This window comes from Carassius auratus, chromosome 16 (assembly GCF_003368295.1).
Source record: "Carassius auratus strain Wakin chromosome 16, ASM336829v1, whole genome shotgun sequence".
NCBI lineage: Eukaryota > Metazoa > Chordata > Actinopteri > Cypriniformes > Cyprinidae > Carassius > Carassius auratus.
Genome location: NC_039258.1, coordinates 5,369,695 through 5,393,441, shown reverse-complemented (window position 1 = coordinate 5,393,441; position 23,747 = coordinate 5,369,695). Strand labels below are relative to the sequence as shown.

Genomic DNA, 23,747 nt, shown 5'->3' with positions numbered 1-23,747 from the left:
ATCCATTCTTCAATTATGTCAAGCAGAGAAAATGTAAATGGCAAATGGAATGCTAACAATATCTCTACAAGCGCATTGGCAGATAGAAGCCCGGGTTCGGACGGAGAGGGACGGACGGTGTGTGCGTCTGTGTACGTGTTTATGTGAACGCGTTTCAGAGACAGGACGGACAAGTGCATCGCTTGCATCAGAACACACTGTTTTTAGTACAGTTAGAGACTAGACATTAAAAGAATAGCATGCAAGAAAGGTGTTCAGCGACGGTGTAAGAGAGAGGTGTCAGTCCCTTAATTTGAAGCCCCCGCTCGCGGGCGACAGCGTTTACCCCCGAAGTGTCAGTAGCAGTATTGGCATGTGGCTATCAGCGCCCGGTGCTGTGGGGCCTCTGCAATAATAAACTGCTAATTGAAAGGCGCTCTCAGAGCAGGCCTGTTAGCGGGGAGCCAAGCTGCTGAAAGATTACTGCAGCACGCCGCCTCGCTTAGGTGCTGAAAGAGGCTATTACGCCTCTGCTCTCTACCTGTGAGGAGTGTTAATACAAACCTGTGCTCTCACTTTCTCACTTCTTTTAGAGGAGGCCAACAAGTGAGTCTAGTGTCAGGATGGAAACTGGGAGTAATGTGGCACTGTTTTCATACACAGATTTATGCTGAGACTCAACACGTGCTGACACTAATATTTTTAGTACACATGAGTATATAAACACATAATTCTGAGATTTCTGTTGCTTTGATTGCTTAAAAATTATTGGTTTATATGTACAAAACCTAATTTTTTAAAATAAAATGTATAATTTATATTTATAAATTCTTACCAATCAATTAATTTTCAATTAAACACCTTTTCCCATACAGATTGCTAAACTTATAGACAAGCTACAAAATTATAACATTATCTTAAAAATGTATAGATTATTTGTTGAAATAATGAATTTATATATGTGTAGAGGTAAAAAATAGAAGTATTGTTGCTATATATGTTGCTGAAATCATATTTTCAAAACAATTCAAATTTTTAGCTTTGCCACATTATTGTCATGGCAGTTAAGTACCTATAGTATTTAGAAAAATGAATATAATTATAAATATATATACACACAGTATATACAGTATACAGTGTGTGTGTGTGTGTGTAGGTATATATAATTTGATTTATTTCAGAATTTATATTTATTCGTATTTATTTCATTTTATAGGTTTTTAGTGTTTAATAAATATTGCCTTTGTGGTGATTTAAATAATAATAATAATAATAATAATAATAATAATAATAATAATAATTGTTTTATTTTAAAAACATTATTTGAAATGATAGGTCTAACAACCCCCCCCCCCAAAAAAAAAAACAATTTATTTGTTTGTTTGTTTAACTGAAAATAACATCAAAAATACAATTAACTGTAATGTTCATAAAATGGCCATTATTCTCTACATTCTAAATATAATTTCACATTTTTGTGACCAGAGCATATTTCCGTGTGACACTCTCACACTCTAGCCACCTGAAGTTGAACTCAAAGCCCGGTCACCCGCCTCGCCTGGGCCTCCTCCACATGTGCCGGGGAATTTAGAAAGCTGCAAAACAAGGGACTGTGTGCCATCCATCCATGCAGAAAGCTCATAATCTTCTAATACGCACTAAGGAAGGAAAGATTAAAACATTTGGGTGTTGACAAGTGACGGGAGTCTCTTCTAGTGTGTAAAGCATTCCGAAGGCTTCACACACCAAGGGGTTCAAGATCATCCCAGGCCCTCCGCTTTAATTAAAGTAATTGGTTTTCCACATGTCTGTCTATAGACGATCAGGTATACCTTTGACTAAGAGGCTTAAAACGAAAATATTTCGCATAATTAGCTGCTATGCGCAGTAGGACTCCATCGGCTGGATCATATGTCAGACAAATGATTGATTTCAAATCGAAATCCTCTGCGTCTGCGCCACCCTGCTACTTAACAGTTTGTTTTCTGCGCTTGTTCTTTTTATTAACTAAAGAGGAGCAGCTGCGACTTTTTGGAAAACCTTCTGTGTATTGTGTCGGGTTTGAATGAAAAGAGATCTTGTAGGAGTAATTGCATTACAGGCCCAGTGTGTCTCAGCTGTGGTGCCATATGTGTTTCTGTGTGTGTAGGGAGGAGGTTCTGTGCTATTTCAACAAATAATATTGTCGTAGGCTGCTGACAGAAATATCTTTGCTTTTGCGGCATCAGGCCCAATGTTAATATCTTCTGGTAAATTATGTTGGGTTTTTACTGCTCTCTCCCAGTAATTACCCTGTCTCTCGCAAAGCCTGTTGCAGTTCATTTCTCTTTATGCTCACACCCACTGACGGCCTGTGGCATAAGCCCATCACATGACAGCATGTTCTGCACATCGGTCTAATCATATGGAAGAGATGATCACAGGGCAGGAAATCGCTGAACGGGGCCAAAGGAAACAATCTTTCTGCACTGGACTAAGCCAATCATGTCCTCTCCAACCTCCAGCCAAATATTACCCACAAAGTGCTTTTGATATATCTCTGATTAAATGCTTGAATGAAAGCAGCCTGCATTTATTAACACAATGTGTGTATTCATCAGAATGTTTGATGTATGTAAGTGCCACAGATTGTAGCGAGTCTGGTAAAGCTTAGTTAAATTTAATGGAATAGTTCACCCAACAATTAAAGTCCTGTCATAAGTTATTCTCACACCTCCAAAGTATGTTGTTTTGCAAAACACAAAAGGTGTGTGTATATGTATTTGTGTGTGTGTGTGTGTGTGTGTGTGTGAATATATTGTGTGTAATATAATGATAATAATAATAAAATGTAATTCTTAAAAAAATGAATTGCTATTTTATGGCAATCAAAATCATTAGTAAAAATAAAAGGACTAACAAAGAAACTCATTCATGATTCAGTTTCACCTGACCCCTAAAAAAAAAAAAATCTAATAATCTCTTCATCTAATAAAGTTAAAGATTGTTTGATTATTTGATAAACTGTCTTGATGTAGTTTTGTTTTTTAATTATTTATTTATTTATTTATTTATTGTACTTTTTAATTATTAAAAAAAATATATTATGGTATATTATGGTAGTGAGAATCAATATTAAAATAATAGGTCTAACCAAAAACAAAAACTATGAAAGCTAATTTAAGTTTTACCCGAAAGTCATTTTCAAAATTATTCATTCCCCCATTCCAAAACAACACTGACCCCTAAAGAATGATATATTATAAAAAATTATAAATAAATGGAAATATAGATCATCAGTTAAAGATTGTTTTAGTATTTGATGTTGATTTAGTACTTAATGTTGAGTTTATTTAAGATTTTAATCATAAAAAAAGTATTGTGTTAGTGAGCAGTGAGAATCACTATTAAAAAAATAATAAAATGAACAAAAATGAATTTAAATGGGCTTTCATTGTAGACAAAAAACCCAAAACTTGTTATATACAGTATATTTTGAATAAGATAATTAATAATTTAAAAAAATATAATTAAAGGTAGTGAGAATCCTTATGAAGAAATATAGTTCTGACACATTTAAATTTACTTTCATTGTATAGACAAATATATATATATATATATATATATATATATATATATATTTGTACTCTGTAGAAATCAACATATCATATCTATGCATACAAAGAAAGGAAGTATGGTAGCATTTGTCAAAAATAAAGATGATAACAATGTTCACGTCTTCTCAAATAGACACAATTTGAAAGTTATCTTTGCATCTGTGTATTTTAGCTGAACCTTTATGATGATTTGAAGAACATGAAACCACCATAAGGACAAGCTGCTTTACAGAACACCCTTTCCTCTTTGCTCAAAAGCCCATAATGGTCATCCTGATATGTATCTTGGGGATAAAGCAGGGACTGCAGCAGGTGACTGTAAGATAGTGAGAGGAGAGAGCAGCTGTAATCCTGAGAGCGCTGGATCGGGATTAAAGCAAGGTCTGCAGCTTTACGTCACTCTGAGCAGGTGTGTCTGGATAGACCAGAGCAGATAGGGACCTTAAAGGAATAGTTCATGCTAAAATCATCATTCTATCATTATTTATTCACAAAAGGATCACTTTTGAAGATCATAGTTTAATAATCAAATGAATAATACATAAAGCGTGTCGTAAAGGGAATTAGGCACAGACACACTTTTCTTGTGCTTTGCTCAGACAGCTGATAAACTCTCAGTGTGATTGATGCTCTGTTCTCTCAGATAAATGGCATCTGTGGGGCCCAGGAGGGCTCTAATTGAATTGGTTTCCAGAGAATACTAATGGGGCGTAATGTTGAGATAACTGAAGCCCTAAGAATAAGTGATCATTGACAGCATGTGTTTCTTGCCAGTAATAAACATGTCACGCAGACGGGCAGTCAGTAGCTGCAACGCAATTACCTCACTGCACCACACACACACACACACACACAAGATACACTGCACTCCAAACACAAAGATCTTATAGAGAATCAAACAACAAAATAATTTCAGAAACAAACTTGACCAAAAGTGTGCAAAAATAGTTTGGGGTCAATAAGATTTGTAATGTTTTTGAAGAAAGTCTCTTATGCTCACCAAGGCTACATTTATTTGATCAGAAGGGAAGTAATAAAATTAATATTGGGAAACATCATTATGCAGATTTGGTGCTCAAAAAACATTTACTGATTTCTTTATCAATGCTGAAAACAGTGCTGCTTAATATCTGGATATTTTCTGCTTTCATGTTAGTTTTATTTAAAGTTTTAGCAATTTTGTTTTGTCATTTTTTATTTTTTTATATTTCTATACAGTTTTTTTATTCATCTTGAATTTATATTTTTTTGTTTCTTATACACACACACACACACACACACACACACACACACACACACACATATATATATATATATATATATATATATATATATATATATATATATATAGGTCATTTTTGTCATGTTTATATTAATTTTTAAGTTATATATATGTATATACACACACACACACACAAACAGTATATTCACACATTTTATGGTAACATTACAACATTTCTTTTGTTGTTCCATAGTTTTTATTACCTGGATTTGACTGTACTCATGCATTAAACTCTTTTGACACTCACATTCATACTTATAAACTTAGCTCAGCGAGTGAGTGAGAGAAAGTGAGCCAATTTTCACTGTCCCATGATTATACTGGCACGTCTTTAGCCCATCTGGGAGATATTTGTGCAGAGTTTTGGGGAACCTTCAGGGCACAGAAAGCCCTTTACATAAACACTGATCCCTGATTCACACTTTAACCAGCCAGGCCTTTCATACATGTGGTCAGTGGGTGGCTTTGCTGAATCTCCTTTTGATAATAATACATTTTATGATCAAAATGAACTCAAATGTTGTGTCATCACCTTTTGTGTGTGTTTCAACAGAACAGATTAGAAGAAGAGGGTTATTTGGTGATGTATATATAAAAAAAAACATTAGCAAATACTACGATTTGTCATGCATTTAATTATGCATCACTTTTAAATCTAACACAAAAATGTGAATAAATAGCCTCTCATCCAACATGCCTTCCTTCCAAGAGATGACGCAGCTGCATCTGCTTGTTGGCTTTCATGATGGGCCAAGTGTACTGGCAACCCGAGCGGCTGGACAGGAGGTGTCATCAGCTAACAGCAGAACCTACGCTCTCACCCTCCAAACGGCCAGATCTCAGCTCTGTTTGGTGAAAAAACAAATTCCCTCAGTGTGGCCACAAGCTGTGCTAACACCACAGACATTTCAGTGGCACCCCTAACCATAACTTTCAAGATGGGCAGCAAGTCTCGTTATTTTATTTAGGTTATGTCTAGCACCAATGATTCACTCAGAGGCCATGAAGGGCCGTGGTGAGATCGGTACAATGGCAGAACACAATTCATCGCTTGGCACCTGAGACCATCATAGTACAGGACTGTCTGCACCAGCTCCGCTCATGCATTATTATGTGAATTAGACTCTGATTTGATCATTATCACCTAGCGGTATGTGAGATGAGAAAAAAAGAAGTCAAAAAGTCAAGTCAAAGAGATTAAGAAATTTAGTAATCTAATATAGCTATATATATATATATATATATATATATATATATATATATATACACAAATTCTTAATAATTATATATTATATATATACATTAATATTGTTAAATTGGATAATATAATTGTTAATTATATATAATTATTTTAATAAAGTTTTATATTTTAATAAAGTAATTAACAATTTTCTAATAACTATAATAATATATAATTATTATATATGATTATATATTACATATAATACATATACTGTTTTAAATAAAAACAGGTTTTATAATATAAAACATATTCTATTTTGGATCATCGTTATTTTTATTTTTATTTTTTTCTGTGGGAAGCAGACAAACTGTGTAAGTCATTGTATCTGTCAGGTTCTCATGCATGCTTTCCAGTGAAAGTAAAGCTTCTTTCTGATCCCAAGGTCTAGAAGTAAAAAGGAACAGTGAAAACAAACTGTTCCCCCTTTAGATGCCCTGCTGAGAAGTGTGCTCTGGCCTTGTTTCTTGAGATGAAGAGAAATGGTTGTGATGTCACAGCCCTAATTCTCAGCATGTTCCAAACCAAACAGATTCCTGTTGCTTTAGTTCCATCAGATCCTTGCCCACTTCAAGAACTCAATCCAACTTATTGTGGTACCATCAAAAACGACACAGTAAACCCACCACTTATTATAGGAGCACACTTTCACACAAAGTATTTGCACACTTGAGCCACACTTAAAATGTGTATTCGAATGCATTAAAAATAAATGGCCAAATGAAACCAAATGGCCTTTTTAAACAAATGATTCTAGACATTTTCTCAGCCCTAAATGTACTTTTTAAGCAATTTTACTATTACAAAAAACAATCATTTGAGTGGCTGTAGACTCTAAATGTATTGTTTTTGGTCATTTAAAAGCCAACACACATGTGAAATAACTTGCTATTTTTTAATGCAACAACATTAATGAATTTTAAGTGTGCAACTTTAATTGTCTCAGTACTTTTTGGTGCAAATGTAAGTTTTACTAACCATACTTTATATATATAAAACTTTGCGTTTAAATCAACAAGTTAACTATGAATTCATATTATATAAATGACTTATAGCCTACTTTCAAAGTGTGCTAAAGTCGTCGTGCTCACAGGCTCACAGCGACATCATGCGGTTGCTCTCATCTTAACACATGGCTTCGAAGAAGAGACAGGATTCTGATTCCCGAACAAATGACTCTTGTGAGTAGGATCTTTTTAGTGAATCAAAACATGAAGTCTGATTCAGGAACGAATGACTTGTAAGAGTCGGTTCATTTGAGTGAATCCAAAAACAGCGCGCGACCACTTGTGTAGTTAAATTCTCGAACTCTTTAGATCCTGTTCTTTAATGAACGAGTCAATGAATTCGTATCCTCGTATCATATTTCTATATGGAAAAAATATTAAGATTCGTAAGATATATTGCTATTCCGAATTCAGCCATTTATTGTTTGTTCAGTATTTATTTAATATTTAGTTAGGTCCAATTACTGGATTACTTTTATGCAGCCTAAAAAGATATTCAAATCTCTTTAAACGTCTATGTAAACATACTTTTTAGTATGAACGATATTATTTGGCAAAAGTATAAAGTATAAAATATACTGTATTTTTGTAGGCTCACACTGGCAGCTGTTAACCTTAACATAAAAAATAAACCCATTAATAAGTACATTAAAATGCTTAATTGTATGTACAGTTAAGTTAACGTTAACGTTACTCATAAACTTGACCACTTCAACGTCAATGCAAAAGTGTTAAACACAAGTGAACCCTACAGCTGTTCTGGAATTACTAATAAATAGCTATCTAATCGAAATACATTAACTGGACAGTAAAGAATGTGAATTTGTAATTTTTCTTGACATTTGCCCACATTACTAACCTTTTTGTAATGAAGAAAGAGAGAGAGTGAAGACTGAAGACTCAGTCGCCGTGGCAACTCTTTTCTCAACTGCCACTTAGTATGTAGAAAATGCAACTTTGATCTCTTTGATATTCACTTATGACAATATATGATAAGTGCTTAACTTAAGACAAGTTATGCACATCAACCATAACTCCTTCAAAACTCCTTCAACACTACTGACAAAGGGCATCTCAGGAACTGCACTCCAGTGGTTTGAGTCTTACCTCTTATCACATAGGTCCTTTAAAGTATCTTGGAGAGGTGAGGTGTCCAAATCGCAACATCTCACTACTGGGGTGCCTCAGGGCTCAGTTCTTGGACCACTTCTCATCTCTGTCTACATGGCATCATTAGGTTCTGTCATTCAGAAACATGGCTTTTCATACCACTGCTATGCTGATGACACTCAACTCTACCTCTCATTTCATCCTGATGATCCAAAAGTAGCTATCTACTTTTTTCACCATCAATTTAGGCACATCAACCATAACTCCTTTCAAAAATAGCCAGAAACCTTGGAGTTATGATTGACGATCAGCTAACTTTCTCAGATCACATTGCTAAAACTGTCTGGTCCTGCAGATTTGCTTTATTCAACATTAAGAAGATCAGGCCCTTTCTTTCGGAACATGCTGCACAACTCCTTGTTCAAGCTCCTGTTCTGTCCAGGCTGGACTATTTCAATGCCCTCTTGGCAGGTCTTCCAGTCAGTTCTATCAAACCTTTACAATTAATCCAGATCGTGGCAGCAAGATGAATTTTTAATGAGCCGAAAAGAATACACGTTACACCTCTGTTTATCAATTTGAAGTGGCTACCAATAGCTGCTTGCATAAAATTCAAGGCATTGATGTTTGCATACAAAACCACCACTGGCTCTGCAAATTCATTACCTCAGACTTGTGCCTGAAGCTTGCTTCTGCAAGTGAATGTCGCTTCATTTCACAGACTTTTAAATTAAATGTTCCCTCCTGGTGGAATGAGCTGCCCAACTTAATCCAAGGAGCTGAGTCCTTAGCCATTTTTTCAAGAATAATCTTAAAAGACATCTCTTCCATCTTTATTTGACCCTCCAACTTTAGCACTCACTATTCTAATTCTGTTCTTAAAAAAAAATATCAAACTACCTTTCTAATATTTTTTAATTCTATTTTCTTTTTATTTATTATACAGTTATATAAAAAAGACATCTAACGCTAGCTTGCTCTATCTGTTTTCTTTTTAGTTATTGTATTATTTAAAAGCCCTTGCTATGTGTACTGCGTCTAAAGGGGGGGGTGAAATGCTCGTTTTCACTCAATATCCTGTTAATCTTGAGTACCTATAGAGTAGTACTGCATCCTTCATAACTCCAAAAAGTCTTTAGTTTTATTATATTCATAAGAGAAAGATAGTCTGTACCGTTTTTTCCCGGAAAAACACAACCGGCTGGAGGCGTGACATGTGGGCAGAGCTAAAGAATCAGGAGCGCCAGTAGGCTTTTGCGTTGAGAGCACGTGGAAGCTGTGACTTTACCGTGAGGAAAAACAAACCATGGCTAACAGTCAGATTCAGCGTATATTTATGATCCAGAATCAGATCCAGAGGCTGAAAATTAACAAGAGCAGCATCAGCAACAACATCTCTATGTGGTATGTACTGAAACTGAATATATTTGCTTAGCGGTTTTGGAAAATGACTAAGTTCCACTTTGTCTCTTTTTTTATTTTTTTATTTTTTTTTAAGCTGTACATGTGGAAAGTGCAGTTTGATGACAACATCGCATGTTGTTTACTTGATGTGCTTACACGCCGATAGCTAAGTTAACAACATAGATATTTGAAGCCGTTTTATTCACCGCACGCGGTTCCAACACACGATCGTGACCCTTTTTCGTTGGGACTGCATCATCCTTAAGAAATAAACGATGTGCAAATCCGGTGTCAAACTGGGCCTTGTTTGTAAAACAAGCATCTTCGAAATGCAGGGAACAAACAAAAACACTTGCACAACTCCATTGATGCTCTGTAAAAATAAACTCCATCCACTGGTCCCTTAATGCTGTTTTTTTTTTTTTTTTTTTTTTTTTGGTAATCTGTGCAGGGTTATCTTGTCCACTCCTGGCAACCAAAAACACACTTCTTCTGTGACTTTTCGCGACGCTCTCGCTCTGATCAGTGAAGTCTGTTGTGCTCTCAGTGCTCTGCTATATGGGAGCTCACGCTCTTCCGGCAGAAGTGCCCTCAGGACCCATATAAGGAAATTCCGCTCCATCCAACCTCACACAGAGCCATACTCGAAAAAAACTTTCCGAAACTTGTGACAAACCGGAAGGAGTATTTTTGGAACAGAAATACTCCTTCAAACGTACAACTTAATTTTTGAAACTTTGTCCATGTTTAGCATGGGAATCCAACTCTTTAACAGTGTAAAAAAAACTCAGTATGCATGAAATAGCATTTCACCCCCTTAACTGAGACTTGTTATAGCACTTATATATCATTGCTCTTTTTGGTTTTTGTTTTATTACTTCCAATGCACTCATCTGTAAGTCGCTTTGGATAAAAGCGTCTGCTAAAAGACTAAATGTAAATGTAAATTGTAACGGGCTAATTTAATACGTTGTCATGGTTCCTCGTCCATCCAAGCGTGAGCGTCGCGTCCAGAAGGGGGCGATGGCGACTTCATTCAACAGATCAGTGAAGTCCCACAGCGCTCAAACTGTGCTGGACTACAGATGTGAGGCTCTCGGAAGAGTCAAACATCTGGTTTCATCGCGTATCTACGCTCCTGTCGCTTACCTGCTACAGACAGAAATATGAAAACATGGCAGTTAAAGCCAGAAAATCAAATGCCAAGGACCAGAGCAGCGAGAAGGACAGGAGTCAGTCCGCGTCGGGGAAAAGCAAGCGTGCCAAAGATGGGAAGGGCTCGGCTTCCCAGAGTAAAAACGGACTTTTTCCAGGGTTAATTAGAAGCAAAGTAGGTTTGAGCCCCTCCGCTTTTGCAAGAGGAATATCAGTTTTGGTTCTCGGTAAGGCTTTGTTTCTTAGCCGCTAACGTTAGGAAGCTAACGGTTATTCACATGATTAGCATCTAGCATATTCTCAGTATTATAGAATCTCGCTCGTAAACAACAAAGTTGAGTAGAGCTCATATATCCTTTATCGATTTTATTCCTGAATAACTCCAAGTGACCAGTTTAATCTTCAGGTTTTTGGTAAATGCTCACGTTTACTAGCAACCAATCGAATTTCATTCATTTCACTCATTAATGCAACATTAATGCATTTATGGTTTGTCAGTACATGTGAACTATCCACAGACGTTACTTGATTAAAATAGTGTAGCAGAGTTCTTTCTTTTTATTTTTTTCTAAGTAGGCGACTCTTAGCACATTTTGTAATAGCCACTGGTTCTGTATGGTCAGATAAGAGTCCTTCAGTGTGGCCACGTAGCGTTCTGTCTCTGGACAAAGTCACATAACCTGATGTGTTTATTTCCACAGCTATTATTGTGGGATTTTTACACTGGTAAGTAGCTATACATCTTTAAAATATTAACATAATATTCCTCTTATTGTGACTAAAATAACTAATGTACATTATCCTGTGTTTCTTAGGTATCATCTCTCACATCTGTTTGAAAATGACAGACATTTTTCACACATGTCGTCTTTGGAAAAGGAGATGGCCTTTCGAACAGAAATGGTTATTATCCCCCCCCCCCCAATATGATAACTACATAATTTACTGTGTCTAGAGATGTTAAATTGGGAGTCATTTTGCTATTACTTTGCTGTTGTCTTGAGTTTACTATCTATATAGCTCTCCTTCACCCTGCAACTAATTTAGTTAAATACTGAGCTTGAACTTTAATTGATATCTTGCTGATTTAGATCATTGTCTCACAGTGGCATATGCTATTTTGTCTTTTAAGGGACTATATTACTCCTACTTCAAGACCATCATTAAGGCTCCTTCTTTCATGGACGGTCTTTATAAAATCATGAACGATCGTCTCACTGAATATCCTCTGGTGATAAACACTCTGAAGAGGTTTAACTTGTACCCTGAGGTGACATGAGCTCTTTGGCATCTTCTGAATATCAGTGAAATCCCTTTATTTCACACTGTTTGCTTGAGTTCTGAAGTCGACCATCTTTTTTGCTCTCTTGCACTGCAGGTGGTCTTGGCCAGCTGGTACAGAGCATACACTAGCACAATGGATTTCTTTGGGATCCCTACCAAGATGTGTTGGACCATCAACAGAGGGGAGGGTCTAGATCCGGTGGAGAGCTGTGAAGGTATTAGAGAAGCCAAACATCAAATAAGTATCCATTATTTGACCCATACATCTATGTGTTGTTTAATCTTAGAGCATTTGCAGTTCAGTACATTGTAAAGCCCCACACATGACATTCAAACAACTTGTTTTAGTTAAATTGTGGCCCATGAATTAAGTATTCATGACTTGTTAATTCATTCCCTTGTTCTTTATATAACAGTCATCTTTATTTTTATTTTGGAAACATTGTAGGTACATTTAGGTCTGAGAAAATGTCTAGAATCATTTGTTTACAGAGGCCATTTGGTTTCATTTGGCCATTTATTTTTAATGCATTCATTGTATTTTCTACATTGTAGATTTAATTAAAAATACATGCTTCAGGAATAACTCTTGAACCTCTTTTTTTGTACTCGCTGACTTTTCACTCCTGCTAACACACACATGAGGGGTGATTTTTTATAAAGTTTTATTGAGGTGGAGAATAAATGCTGTTTCATTCACTGTGTGACTGGCAGTCAAGTGTTTTTCATTTCACATGTATTTTACTTACTCGAGTGGCTTTTCCACAGGTCTGGGGGATCCTGCTTACTTTTATGTCACATTTGTGTTCCTGTTAAATGGGGCAATGATGAGCCTCTTCTTCATTTATGGAACATATCTGAGGTAATTCAGCCTAGAATAAACATCTTAGTCCTTTAATCGATACCAAAGAAAGTGCAAATTTGAGTTTATAATTGGATTGCAAATATGTTGATTCTGTTGAAGCATCATTTCAAAAGTTAGATCATAACGTAATCGTTATTTTTTGGCTGTTCTTGTAGTGGCAGTCGACTGGGTGGCACTGTTACAGTTCTGTGTTTCTTCTTTAATCATGGAGAGGTAAAGCAGACCGTTTTCTTAAGCATCTTGGAGAATTTTTATTTTAGAATTTTTTTTTTGTTTTTGCTACTTAAGAGTTTTTGTGTCTCTTTTACACCCTTGAATCCCAGAGTACTCGGGTCATGTGGACACCACCTCTGAGAGAGAGCTTCTCCTACCCCTTCCTGGTTCTGCAGATGCTTCTGCTCACTTACATCCTCCGGTAACTTGCTTTCTTCCCTAAGTTTGCATCCCAAATCATAGTAATTGAATGTTTATATCCAGTCTTTCATTCACGTTCACTCTTTTTGTTCATACTTTGAGATGACTTAAGATCTTTTAAGTATTATGTGGTCAATGTTTTGTGTATTTAGGCTGCATATGTGTACATTGTTTATGATTATACACACAACCGTGGGTTATTCTGTGCAATTAAAATGTATTTTGTTTTAAGGACAAGGAACCCAAGCAAGAATACCATGATGGCTCTGGGGATCTCCAATATTTTTTTCATGCTGCCATGGCAGTTTGCTCAGTTTGTCTTGCTTACCCAGGTGAGTGATGGAAGAGACAAGAAGATCACAAACATGCTGACCCAATCACTTGTTTAATGCTGATATTGATAGGAAGTAGAGAAAGAAGCTAAATGTAACATCCACATTAACAGGGTGAAGTATTTTTACAATTTAAAATAATGTTTCTATGATAACGTAATTAAGTTGATTTTCATTCTAATATGCTAAGTTAGTCCCTTAGAAAACATTATAAGTGTTGAAAGAAAATATTCAGAATTTCATAATTCTTATACCAATATAAAGTTCAAAATAATAATTTATTTGGAACTTAAATTTTTTTGTTCCATGTTTTCACTGTTACTTTTGATTAATGTTATTATTCATTCTTGCTGATTGAAAGTTTTCACTTCTTCTCTCAAAACAAAAAAATCTCGTACAGACCTCAAACTTTTGAACCATGTTGACAGTTTCCTAATAGACACGTAATGCAGTTCCGCTCCAGAGACAGTCATTTGTAATGATATTTTGCCTGAAGAAGACCTAGAAAAGCCTAACATGATTGCATGCCTCAGGAATATTTTGCAATCCAATTTTAAATTTGAACTGTTATGAGAAAAATGTTTTGCAGCAGGATAGCAAGGATGCTATGACAATAATCTTTGTGTGTTTTACAGGTGGCATCCCTTTTTGCTTCATATATCCTGGGATATCTGAGTCCAGCAAAAATGCAGTCTGTCTTAGTAACTCACATGGTAATGTATTAATAGAGCTACAGTATTGCTCATGTTGTGTTTCTGATTCACTGATGAACTGACTGTTCCTCACAGATCTCCTTGGTCGTCTGTTTTTTTTTAATGTTCGGGAACTCAATGCTCTTGACATCCTTCTACGCCTCTTCACTGATCTCCATCTGGGTGAGTTGCTGTACTCATTAGCTACTTGCTCAGGAAAGCACACTGTGGTATAGTCGGTTCCTAGGACACCATGCAGGCTAAATGGTTCCATAGTCTGACCAAATAAGTATCCATGACTAAGTACAAAGTACATACAAATAGATGACCTCAAACACAAACATACTGTGAAGAAACATGCCAGCTTTACTGGCTGGTCTGCTTTCATTTCAGGGGGTAATTGCACTCAGGGGTTGTTTGGTTGGTATATTCAAACCTGGACTCTTCACATGGGTAAGAGCACAAGCAGAACTGAGTAGTACTGTCTGATGCAGCAGTAAAATGTGCCTGAAGTGACTTTTTGTGTTTTTGTTAGGTCATGCAGTGCCTTGCATGGGTGGTCTCCACTGTCATTCTGAAGTTCATGCTTTCAGTGGTCTTTGGGGCATCAGATGATGTGAGTAAAATCAGAACAGTGCTATGAAGATCAGTTAGATTTAGGGCTCTGTTGAAATGTAAATGTTGTTTTGAATTCTAGGCCCACATCAGCAGTCTGATCAAATCCAAGTTCACAAGCTACAAAGACTTTGACACGATGATGTACACGTGTGCTGCTGAGTTTGACTTCATCGAAACAGAGGTGGGTAATGTGATCTATTTCCTTGCAGTCAGTCATCATTTTCCCCTTAAAGCTCCGTTTTTATAAGACCTAATGTGTTTGCAGACTCTCATCCGGTACATCAAAACCATGCTGCTTCCAGTTAACCTGCTGATTGTGGGTTTTATCGCTGGAAGGGTGAGTTGTTTTCACTTGGGTAATGGATGATTTACCCCTCCTACATTTTGGTGTGCATGTCCTGCTTTGATCTATTTGCAGCAATATTCTAGTTACAGGTTTCTGTCAGTTTGGTGTTTATCCGTTGGTTTAGTGTCAGAAGCGTTTTTGTAGAAGTAATCGACACACTAAAGTTCCCTCTATTTCTTCCTCCTTTTGCTTCCTGAGTTCAGGCTATAAAGGACATTGTGTTTCTCAGAAATAAAACTGCAGAAAAGTCAGAGGATGATGAAATGGAGCAGTAAGTATTCTATATCTACTGGCATGATTGTTGTGAACATGAACCGTGAACAGGATATGTGGAAAATGTTACATAAAAGTACACAATAATTTTTTTTTATAAATTATATTTAATCAATACTTTTTTGCTTTGTTTTATTAAAGCCTCTTAGGTTCACCAAGGCTGAATTTATTTAGGCAAAAATACTGTAATATTACAGTTATATTACAATTTATGTACTTGCAAAATTATTGCAGTAATTATTTTTCTTTCATTCTTTCAATAAAAAAAAATCTTATTGACCCCTAACTTTTTAATAGTAGAATATATTTACATTTCTTTGAATAATAATGGATAATAAATTCCTAAATGTTGTTCTTCCATTTTTCAGGAGCCAGATGTTGGCGAAGGGAGTGGTAAGTGTCTGTAATTTCATGTGTAACTTTTTATGCTTCATGCTTTTTTCCCCTTAATTAATGTATATATTGCACTGTACATTCAGAAAGTATCATTTTTTTCAATTTCACGTTGCAGCCTAAAACTACAATTGTTTAAATTCATTTTGTTTTCATTAATCTAAAGAAAACCTTGTGAAAAAGTAAAAAACAAAATTTTAGAAATGTCTGTAAATTCATTAAAAATAAGAAACTGAAATATCACATTTACTTAAGTATTCAGACCATTTGCAAAAACACATGAAATTTAGGATCTGAATGCAAAGAATGTGACCCATGGTGTACAAGTGGCTGTATTTATCTTGTGTTGTTTGTGTAGTTGGTGTATCACAGTCTGCAGCTGGTGGCGTTTGCAGTGCTGGCTGTGCTCATCATGAGACTGAAGCTCTTCCTCACTCCTCACATGTGCATCATGTCCTGTCTGATCTGCTCCAGACAGGTGACCCAACTATTCATTCTCCATAACTCGCCCCACAATTTCCATAACGCAAGGATCCTGATTTGAGCAAAAACTCTTAAAATGTGGTGTGACTAATGTTTCGATTTCACCTGCAGCTGTTTGGCTGGGTAGGAGAGAAGTTTAAACTTCAGCTGACGGTCGTGGGAATATTATCCATCATGGCAGTCCAAGGAGTCGCCAACCTGCAGAGTCAATGGGGCATCATAGGAGAATTCAGTAACTTTCCTCAAGAAGAGCTCCTGGAGTGGGTCAAAGACAACACAAGCCCTAGTGAGAAACTTTTGCTGTTCACAACACCTCACTTCATGTGACCAGTGTCTGACTCCTGCATCCATGCAATGTTCCTGTAGATGCTGTGTTTGCTGGTGCAATGCCCACCATGGCGAGTGTGAAACTGTCCACAGGAAGAGCCATAGTGAACCACCCACACTATGAAGACGCAGGATTGAGGTACACGTGATTTAACATACGTGTTATATCTGTATTACAGTACAGTATTGAATTCTCACAATGTTTTGTCAATGTAAAGCATTTGATTTAATTTGTCCTTATTCAGAGAAAGAACAAAGATGGTGTATGCCATGTACAGCCGAAAGCCAGCTGAGGTAGTGAAGCGAAACTTAATAAAGCTGCAGGTGGACTATTTCATCCTTGAAGACTCGTGGTGCACCAGACGCTCCAAGTAAATGCTGCATACTTTAAATGAAAACCGCTGTCTGATCAGTTCATTTATCTCACATGCGTTTCTTCTTCATCTCCAGGCCTGGTTGCAGCATGCCTGAGATCTGGGACGTGGAGGATGCACAAAATGCAGGGAAAGTGCCACTTTGCACTCTCATGTGGAGGGATTCACGTCCTCACTTCTCCACCGTCTTTCACAACGACATTTACAAAGTCCTGCGAGTTCCCAAAACAGTGAGAGATATGAGATAACAGAAGTTATCCCCTTACCTTATTGTTTTCCTGTCTTTGATATGTGCGTGTGTGTGTACACAGCAAGGATTATTTTTGTAAAGGTCAGATGTGTTTTTCTTGAGCCCTGGACTTGGGTGTCTGTTTTGTTTTGATAAGCTGTTAGAGATGTTGGAACCACTGTGAGAGTCGATAAGTATTGAATCACCCCTTTTTACTGAAAGGATTAGTTCACCCAAAAATGAATTAGCTGAAAATGAGCTCCATCTAAGATGTAGATGAGTTTGTTTCTTCATCAGAACAGATTTGTCCATACAGACTTCTGTTATTTCTGATGGCACCCATTCACTGCAGAGGAAACATTGGTGAGCAAGTGATGAAATGCTTAATTACTCCAAATCTGTTCTGATGAAGGAGCAAACTCGTCTATGCCTTGGATGGCTTGAGGGTGAGTCAGTTTTAAACCTATTTTATTATTATTAACTATTCCTTTAAAGGGGGGGTGAAATGCTCATTTTCACTCAATATCCTGTTAATTTTGAGTACCTATAGAGTAGTACTGCATCCTTCATAACTGCAAAAAGTCTTTAGTTTTATTATATTCATAAGAGAAAGATAGTCTGTACCGATTTTTCCCGGAAAAACACGAGCCGCTGGAGGCGTGACGTGTGGGCGGAGCTAAAGAATCAAGAGCGCCAGTAGGCTTTTGTGTTGAGAGCACGTGGAAACTGTGACATTACCGTGAGGGAAAAACCATCATCCAAAATAAACCATGGCTAACAGTCAGATTCAGCCGTTTATTTATGATCCAGAATCAGATCCCGAGGCTGAAACTGAACGAGAGCAGCAGCAGCAACGACTCGCTCCGAGCAGGGCTTGAACCCGGGTCTCGGCATGGGAGGCGGACGCACTAACAAGGAGGCAGAGATATTTGAAGCCGTTTTACTCACCGCCTGCGGTTCCAACACACGATCGTGACCCTTTTTCGTTGGGACTGCATCATCCTTAAGAAATAAACGATGTGCAAATCCGTCGTCAAACTGGGCCTTGTTTGTAAAACAAGCATCTTCGAAATGCAGGGAACAAACAAAAACACTTGCACAACTCCATTGATGCTCTGTAAAAATAAACTCCATCCACTGGTCCCTTAATTTTTGTAATCTGTGCAGGGTTGTCTTGCCCTGGCAACCAAAAATACACTTCTTTTGCGACATTTTGCGACGCTCTCGCTCTGATCAGTGAATCGCTCTGATCAATGAAATGCATAGACAGTAAAAGTGAAATGTCTGTGCTCAGCCTCGCTGTACGGGAGCTGTGCGCTCTTCCGGCAGAAGTGCCCTAGGACCCATATAAGGAAATTCCGCTCCATCTAACGTCACACAGAGCCATACTCGAAAAAAACTTTCCGAAACTTGTGACAAACCGGAAGTAGTATTTTGGGAACAAAAATACTCCTTCAAACGTACAACTTAATTTTTGAAACTTTGTCCATGTTTAGCATGGGAATCCAACTCTTTAACAGTGTAAAAAACTCAGTATGCATGAAATAGCATTTCACCCCCCCTTTAATTATCTGTTCTCATTCTTGTTAAAATGACTTTTATTAGTTTAACTGTGATTTTTGCCATCAATGGTGCTGCTGTTGGCCGGTTGCATATGGTCCAGACAATTGTTTACTTAAATCATTTCACTTTTTGTGCATAAAATATTTTTACACTCTTGGATTTTCAACCTGTGACGTTTTGTAAAACTCTGTGTATAGTTTTCACATTTACATTTGCTTTGGGCAGATGCTCTCACCAAAGTGACCTATAAAAAGTTATATCGTTTGAGGGAGGATTATTATAGTCTCTAGTGTTATTATTTTTTTATCATTATCTGCAAACTTAATTTTATTAGTCAATGGTTGTAAAAAAAAAATAATAACTGCTTGTTACTCTCTGGTGTGTGTAAATCATGATCAGTATTAGCAATCATATTTTTTAATTATGTTTTTAAAAATGTATTGCTCGGCTGTATTTTCATTTGGATCATGTTGGTTTCTTTACTGAAGTTTACCATTGCTAGTGTTGCGCTCATTTTCCAAGAGTAAAGAAATGGCAACAGACAAGGTTTTTTCCAATTCCAAAGTTTTGACATCATGTAGTAAAAATAGTCCTTTAAAAAAACAAGCTGAAGGACTGTAATCACTGCCGTAGTATTATTAAAGATATCAATTTGTAGCATGTGTTCTGTTGGAATTCAGAAGTGTCCTTTACATTTCAATTGACATGCATGTAAAGTGTTCAAGAACTTTTTTTTTTCTTTTCATTTTATCAGATGTATGGAACTTTTTATTTTACCAATTAAATTTTTTTTTTTTTTTGTCAATCATTGGCTCTTTTTGTTGTTTTTAATTAATGTTGATGTGAATTTTAAAAGGCACAATGTATGTTTTCATCAACTGATCTGTATAGTATGGTCATATTTAGCGAGATGGTCCTCGCTGCAGTGGTTGGATCCAGATCCAACTCCTTCCACCTTACACGTCATATACCTAAACCCGTCTCCACCCCTAGATGTGAATCCAACCATGCCCCTTGGATCTTGTACTCTGCAGTGAGGGGCTACTGTATTTAACTGGTGAAGAGGTCTACTTTTTGTGTTTGTAAATTGTTAATAAGAGCATATATAACTTTCATTTTCTTTGATTCGTCCCTATTCACACTTCAGAAAAAAACCTATTTGGTTAGTGTTGGTGTGCTGTAAAAAAAATTATCATTTGAAACAACCACTTTAAAGCCATGTAACATTCGGCGGCCCTCTAGCGGTTAAAAAAATAAGTGCATATGTCATTCTGAAGGTGTGGCGGTTGCTCTTGTGCTCTGAATGTGCTTCGAGGCACCGGTGAACGCGTGGTTCATTTTATCAGAAAAGGTTTTAAATGTACTGTTTTTAATGTTCTATAGTCGATTTTTCTCGTTCGTTATGACACTTTCAGATTGATCCTACTCGCGCTGTAACACTTCTCTGTGTAGGGACATGACGTATGCATGCAATTTCCCGCGAAATCCGTCCTTACAGATCTAAAAATAAACCTCTATTTTATTTATTTTTTTAGCTTTATTATTATGCAGAGAAAAACGGTAGAATAAATACATCAGACATTTTTTTCTTCATTATTTTCTTTAATGACTTCAACATTACAAAAGACAGCTCTCTCCCCTGTGTGTATGTATTGTCCAAATTCAAAACTTTATGTCTAACATTATCTTAAATCTTGATTTGGCTAGTTCACAAGGTAAACAGCTATCTGAACTGGGCAGAATTCAGTGAAAGTACATGTACATTGTGCAGACAGAAGCTCAGAACACCATGGCAGCAATACTTGTTCAGAGTCTAACTGTGAGGCTAACAAAGGAAGATATGAACCGGCGCACATGACTAAAAACCATCTTCTGGATATGAAATTTTTATTCTCACCCACAGACTCCAGCATTTACTGATCACATTTAACAAGCAACTTGTTGCAAGAGTGAAAATGTACAGAACGAACCTAGTGATTTACAAATCAAGGAGTGCTTCCATATAATAGTCAGAGGTATTTCATTGTAACTGTGGGATCTAAGTGCTGTGTGAGCATGAGGGCAGTGAGCTAGCTTACTACTGCAAACAAATTACTCAATTTAACTGAACTATACTTGGCAACTCCTAAAGCTATAGAAGTTTCCACCATAAAATAAGGTAATTCTGAGTATATATATCTCACATTTCAGATTTTGTCACCTCAGAAGCGCAAAAAAAAAAAAAAAAAACCTTAAAAGCCACGATTACCTTGTTTTATTTTTTATCCCATGGTGGAAATAAACTTCTTAACGGTATAAACCAGGTCAAATAAATTTGATAATGAATAAAATAAAATAACTGACAATTGCTCTTTTGACATCTATAGATATAAAAATGTTTTCAGCATGAACAAAACATAACAAGGCAACTTTTTTGTCCAGAAATGAAAAGCAGAAAGGAGGACATGTGATTTTTTTTTTCAAACAGAGTAGTGTGGGGAAAGAGTGCAAAAAGGAGTTTCCTGAGACTGCTCTAGATTAAATAAGTTGTTGTCAGGCCTACAGCTGTGATGGCAAGCCTACCTAAAGTGCACATTAACACCAGTAACAGAAGAGGAAATAAATGACAGGCCAACAACACTGCAGCAGTCCTTCTGCCAGATCATGCCTCTGCGCCGCCTACTTGACCATTAAATGACCATTAATAAATTAGTTGATTAACACATCGCAAAAATCATCCATACTAACAATACAAAAATCTATAACACTAAAAAGAGAAACAATGTAAACACATGAATGAATGAATGAATGAGTGGGGGGGGGCTCTTTTAACACAATCTCGTTACTTAATTTCTTACTAATTATTTTCAGAGTGCAAGAGTTGATCTGTTTGTTCTCTTTCTGCACTGTTTTCTTTTAATATAGTATTTGTAAATAAATCAAGTAATCTGTCAGACCATCATTGGGAATTAAAAAGTACAATAATAATAATAATTTACTTTGTATTTATGTCCTTCATGACAGTTTGAAGTGTTAGCTTTGCACACTCTTTTTCTAGTAGGTCAGTCATGCAGCCTAATGTCTACACCTTTGGTCTCAACGAGACATTTTCTCTTATATTCTTTTTTTTTGTTTTTTTTTTTTTAAAGCAGCACTCTTCAACAGCTTTTTAATATACTGAAAGAAATATATCTTAGGTGATGATTTGAAAACTGTGGCACTGTGAAGACAGTATTTTAGCGTGTTAAATAATCTTAAAAAGACTTTTGTCTTCATTATTTTGAGAAAAATAAAATAAAAATATTAAATCTAAGTTAAAGTCTGTAGAGTTCTTCATAACATACTCTAAATGTCTGAAATCATGGTGCTTTATTTATATTAAAAACAAATTGTACAAAATAAAAAAGGGTTTGTTGGTGTGATTAAAAATAGAAACTTAGATAAATATACCTGGAAGTCATTTCTCAGCCCTCTATCGGGTGTCTCTACCTTTGGCTTGACTTTGGCAGGTTGGAAGGGCACACAGAAGACTAGAGGATTCTGGGAAGGGCCCTGCATGTGTCCACAGTGAGCTCTCAAAGTCTGTCTCTCATAATGACGTCTCTGTATCCACACATGTATCTCCCTGCTCATCCTCCACATTGATCTTAATACAAGCCTTCTTCTCTTCACTGTAAAACAAAGAGAAGAGATGAAGCAAAAATTAACTCAAAGGAGGTGCCCAGCTAAATTGTTCTAAATGTTAATATTGCCATACTTGCAACTAACAGTATCGGATTCAATAAAGCACACACATTATATAAGCAAAAGCAAACCCACAAGCATTGGTTTTAAACAACCGATAAAGGCCTGGTCACACGAAGATTAAAGAACGAAAACTAATAAATTTGATCAAATCTAAATTTTGTAATAAAAATAATTTCTAAAATAAATAAACAATATTTTATATATATATTATATGTTATATTATCTATATAAATAAATTATTGTTTCCTTTATGTTATAAATAAAACAATTATGCATTATAATTATTTTCATTTATTATTATACAAAGTATATATTTGTTTTACAAATATATATTATGTATAAATACACACATACAGTGTATATTTAAAAAATATTGTATGTATAACAAGTATATATTTATATTCATATACATTTATATGATATATAAATATATTTCAAATATAAACATAACTTATTTTTCTTAAATATATACATGCATGTGTATTTATATATGCATAATATACACATACCACCAAACATATATTATGTAAACAAAAACTTTTAATGTTTTTGGATGCGATTAACTGCAGTAATTTATATATATTAATATATAAATAGTACACCAGGACTAATTTGCAATAATTAACTTAAATTATTCATAAACATACATAAGAAGTTGCACTGAATCCAGTTTAACAATATAGGTTAAAATGAAAACTGGGACAAACAGGCCTTTACTGGTTCGAATCTTACATCTATGCAGGAAAAACAGGCTGTGCGTTATGCGCAGTGAGAGGAAACAGAGCGCTATGAAAACCAGGGAAGATGTTAGAGGAACAGGGCTACCTGGCACTAGGTTTCAATAGTTTGGCACTGTCAGAGCTCATGGCAACAGATTTCCACACAGCAGTTTTGGCCATCTCATCAGATATGTTAACCACAGAGGGGTCAGTGCTGCAGAAAAGACACATCAGAGCACTTACAGCTGGTCGCACACACTGTTAACATACACATTGCTCTTCCTGTTCACCAGCACAGTGCCTGATGGCCATTTGATTAATAAAGCATGAAAATCA

The 23,747-nt window shown here is 36.1% G+C and overlaps 2 protein-coding genes across 13 annotated transcripts in view; one reads left to right on the top strand and one right to left on the bottom strand.

Moving 5' to 3' along the window:
- The first annotated feature begins 10,446 nt into the window (after positions 1-10,446).
- dpy19l1l (dpy-19-like 1, like (H. sapiens)) lies at positions 10,447-17,766 on the top strand. Its single transcript, XM_026283579.1, has 22 exons — positions 10,447-11,000; positions 11,475-11,499; positions 11,589-11,676; positions 11,906-12,043; positions 12,152-12,272; positions 12,826-12,919; positions 13,078-13,135; positions 13,246-13,337; positions 13,569-13,668; positions 14,304-14,381; positions 14,457-14,543; positions 14,754-14,813; positions 14,896-14,976; positions 15,058-15,159; positions 15,244-15,315; positions 15,528-15,595; positions 15,966-15,990; positions 16,349-16,468; positions 16,585-16,759; positions 16,840-16,939; positions 17,046-17,171; positions 17,251-17,766. Exons 1-22 carry the CDS (start codon positions 10,793-10,795, stop codon positions 17,420-17,422), a joined length of 2,190 nt encoding a protein of 729 aa, XP_026139364.1. The 5' UTR covers positions 10,447-10,792; the 3' UTR covers positions 17,423-17,766.
- A 4,266-nt stretch (positions 17,767-22,032) lies between these two features.
- slc4a7 (solute carrier family 4 member 7) overlaps positions 22,033-23,747 on the bottom strand; it is a 35,580-nt gene continuing 33,865 nt past the window's right edge. For 9 of the 12 annotated variants that reach the window (XM_026283568.1, XM_026283566.1, XM_026283569.1 and 6 more), the window contains 2 exons: positions 23,518-23,625; positions 22,033-22,616 (listed from right to left, as the gene is read on the bottom strand). In XM_026283568.1, coding sequence (XP_026139353.1) covers positions 22,535-22,616; positions 23,518-23,625 — 190 coding nt within the window. In that variant the 3' untranslated portion in view covers positions 22,033-22,534. The remainder of the gene's footprint in view (positions 22,617-23,517; positions 23,626-23,747) is intronic. The other 3 variants (XM_026283571.1, XM_026283574.1, XM_026283572.1) reach the window with 2 other exon arrangements.

Excerpts from the sequence above, each read along its gene's own strand:
- dpy19l1l (XM_026283579.1), top strand. The coding sequence starts at position 10,793 with ATGGCAGTTAAAGCCAGAAAATCAAATGCCAAGGACCAGAGCAGCGAG. Across the intron at positions 15,316-15,527 it reads TGGGTTTTATCGCTGGAAGG|GCTATAAAGGACATTGTGTT; the intron begins GTGAGTTGTTTT and ends TCCTGAGTTCAG. Across the intron at positions 17,172-17,250 it reads TGGTGCACCAGACGCTCCAA|GCCTGGTTGCAGCATGCCTG; the intron begins GTAAATGCTGCA and ends CTTCATCTCCAG.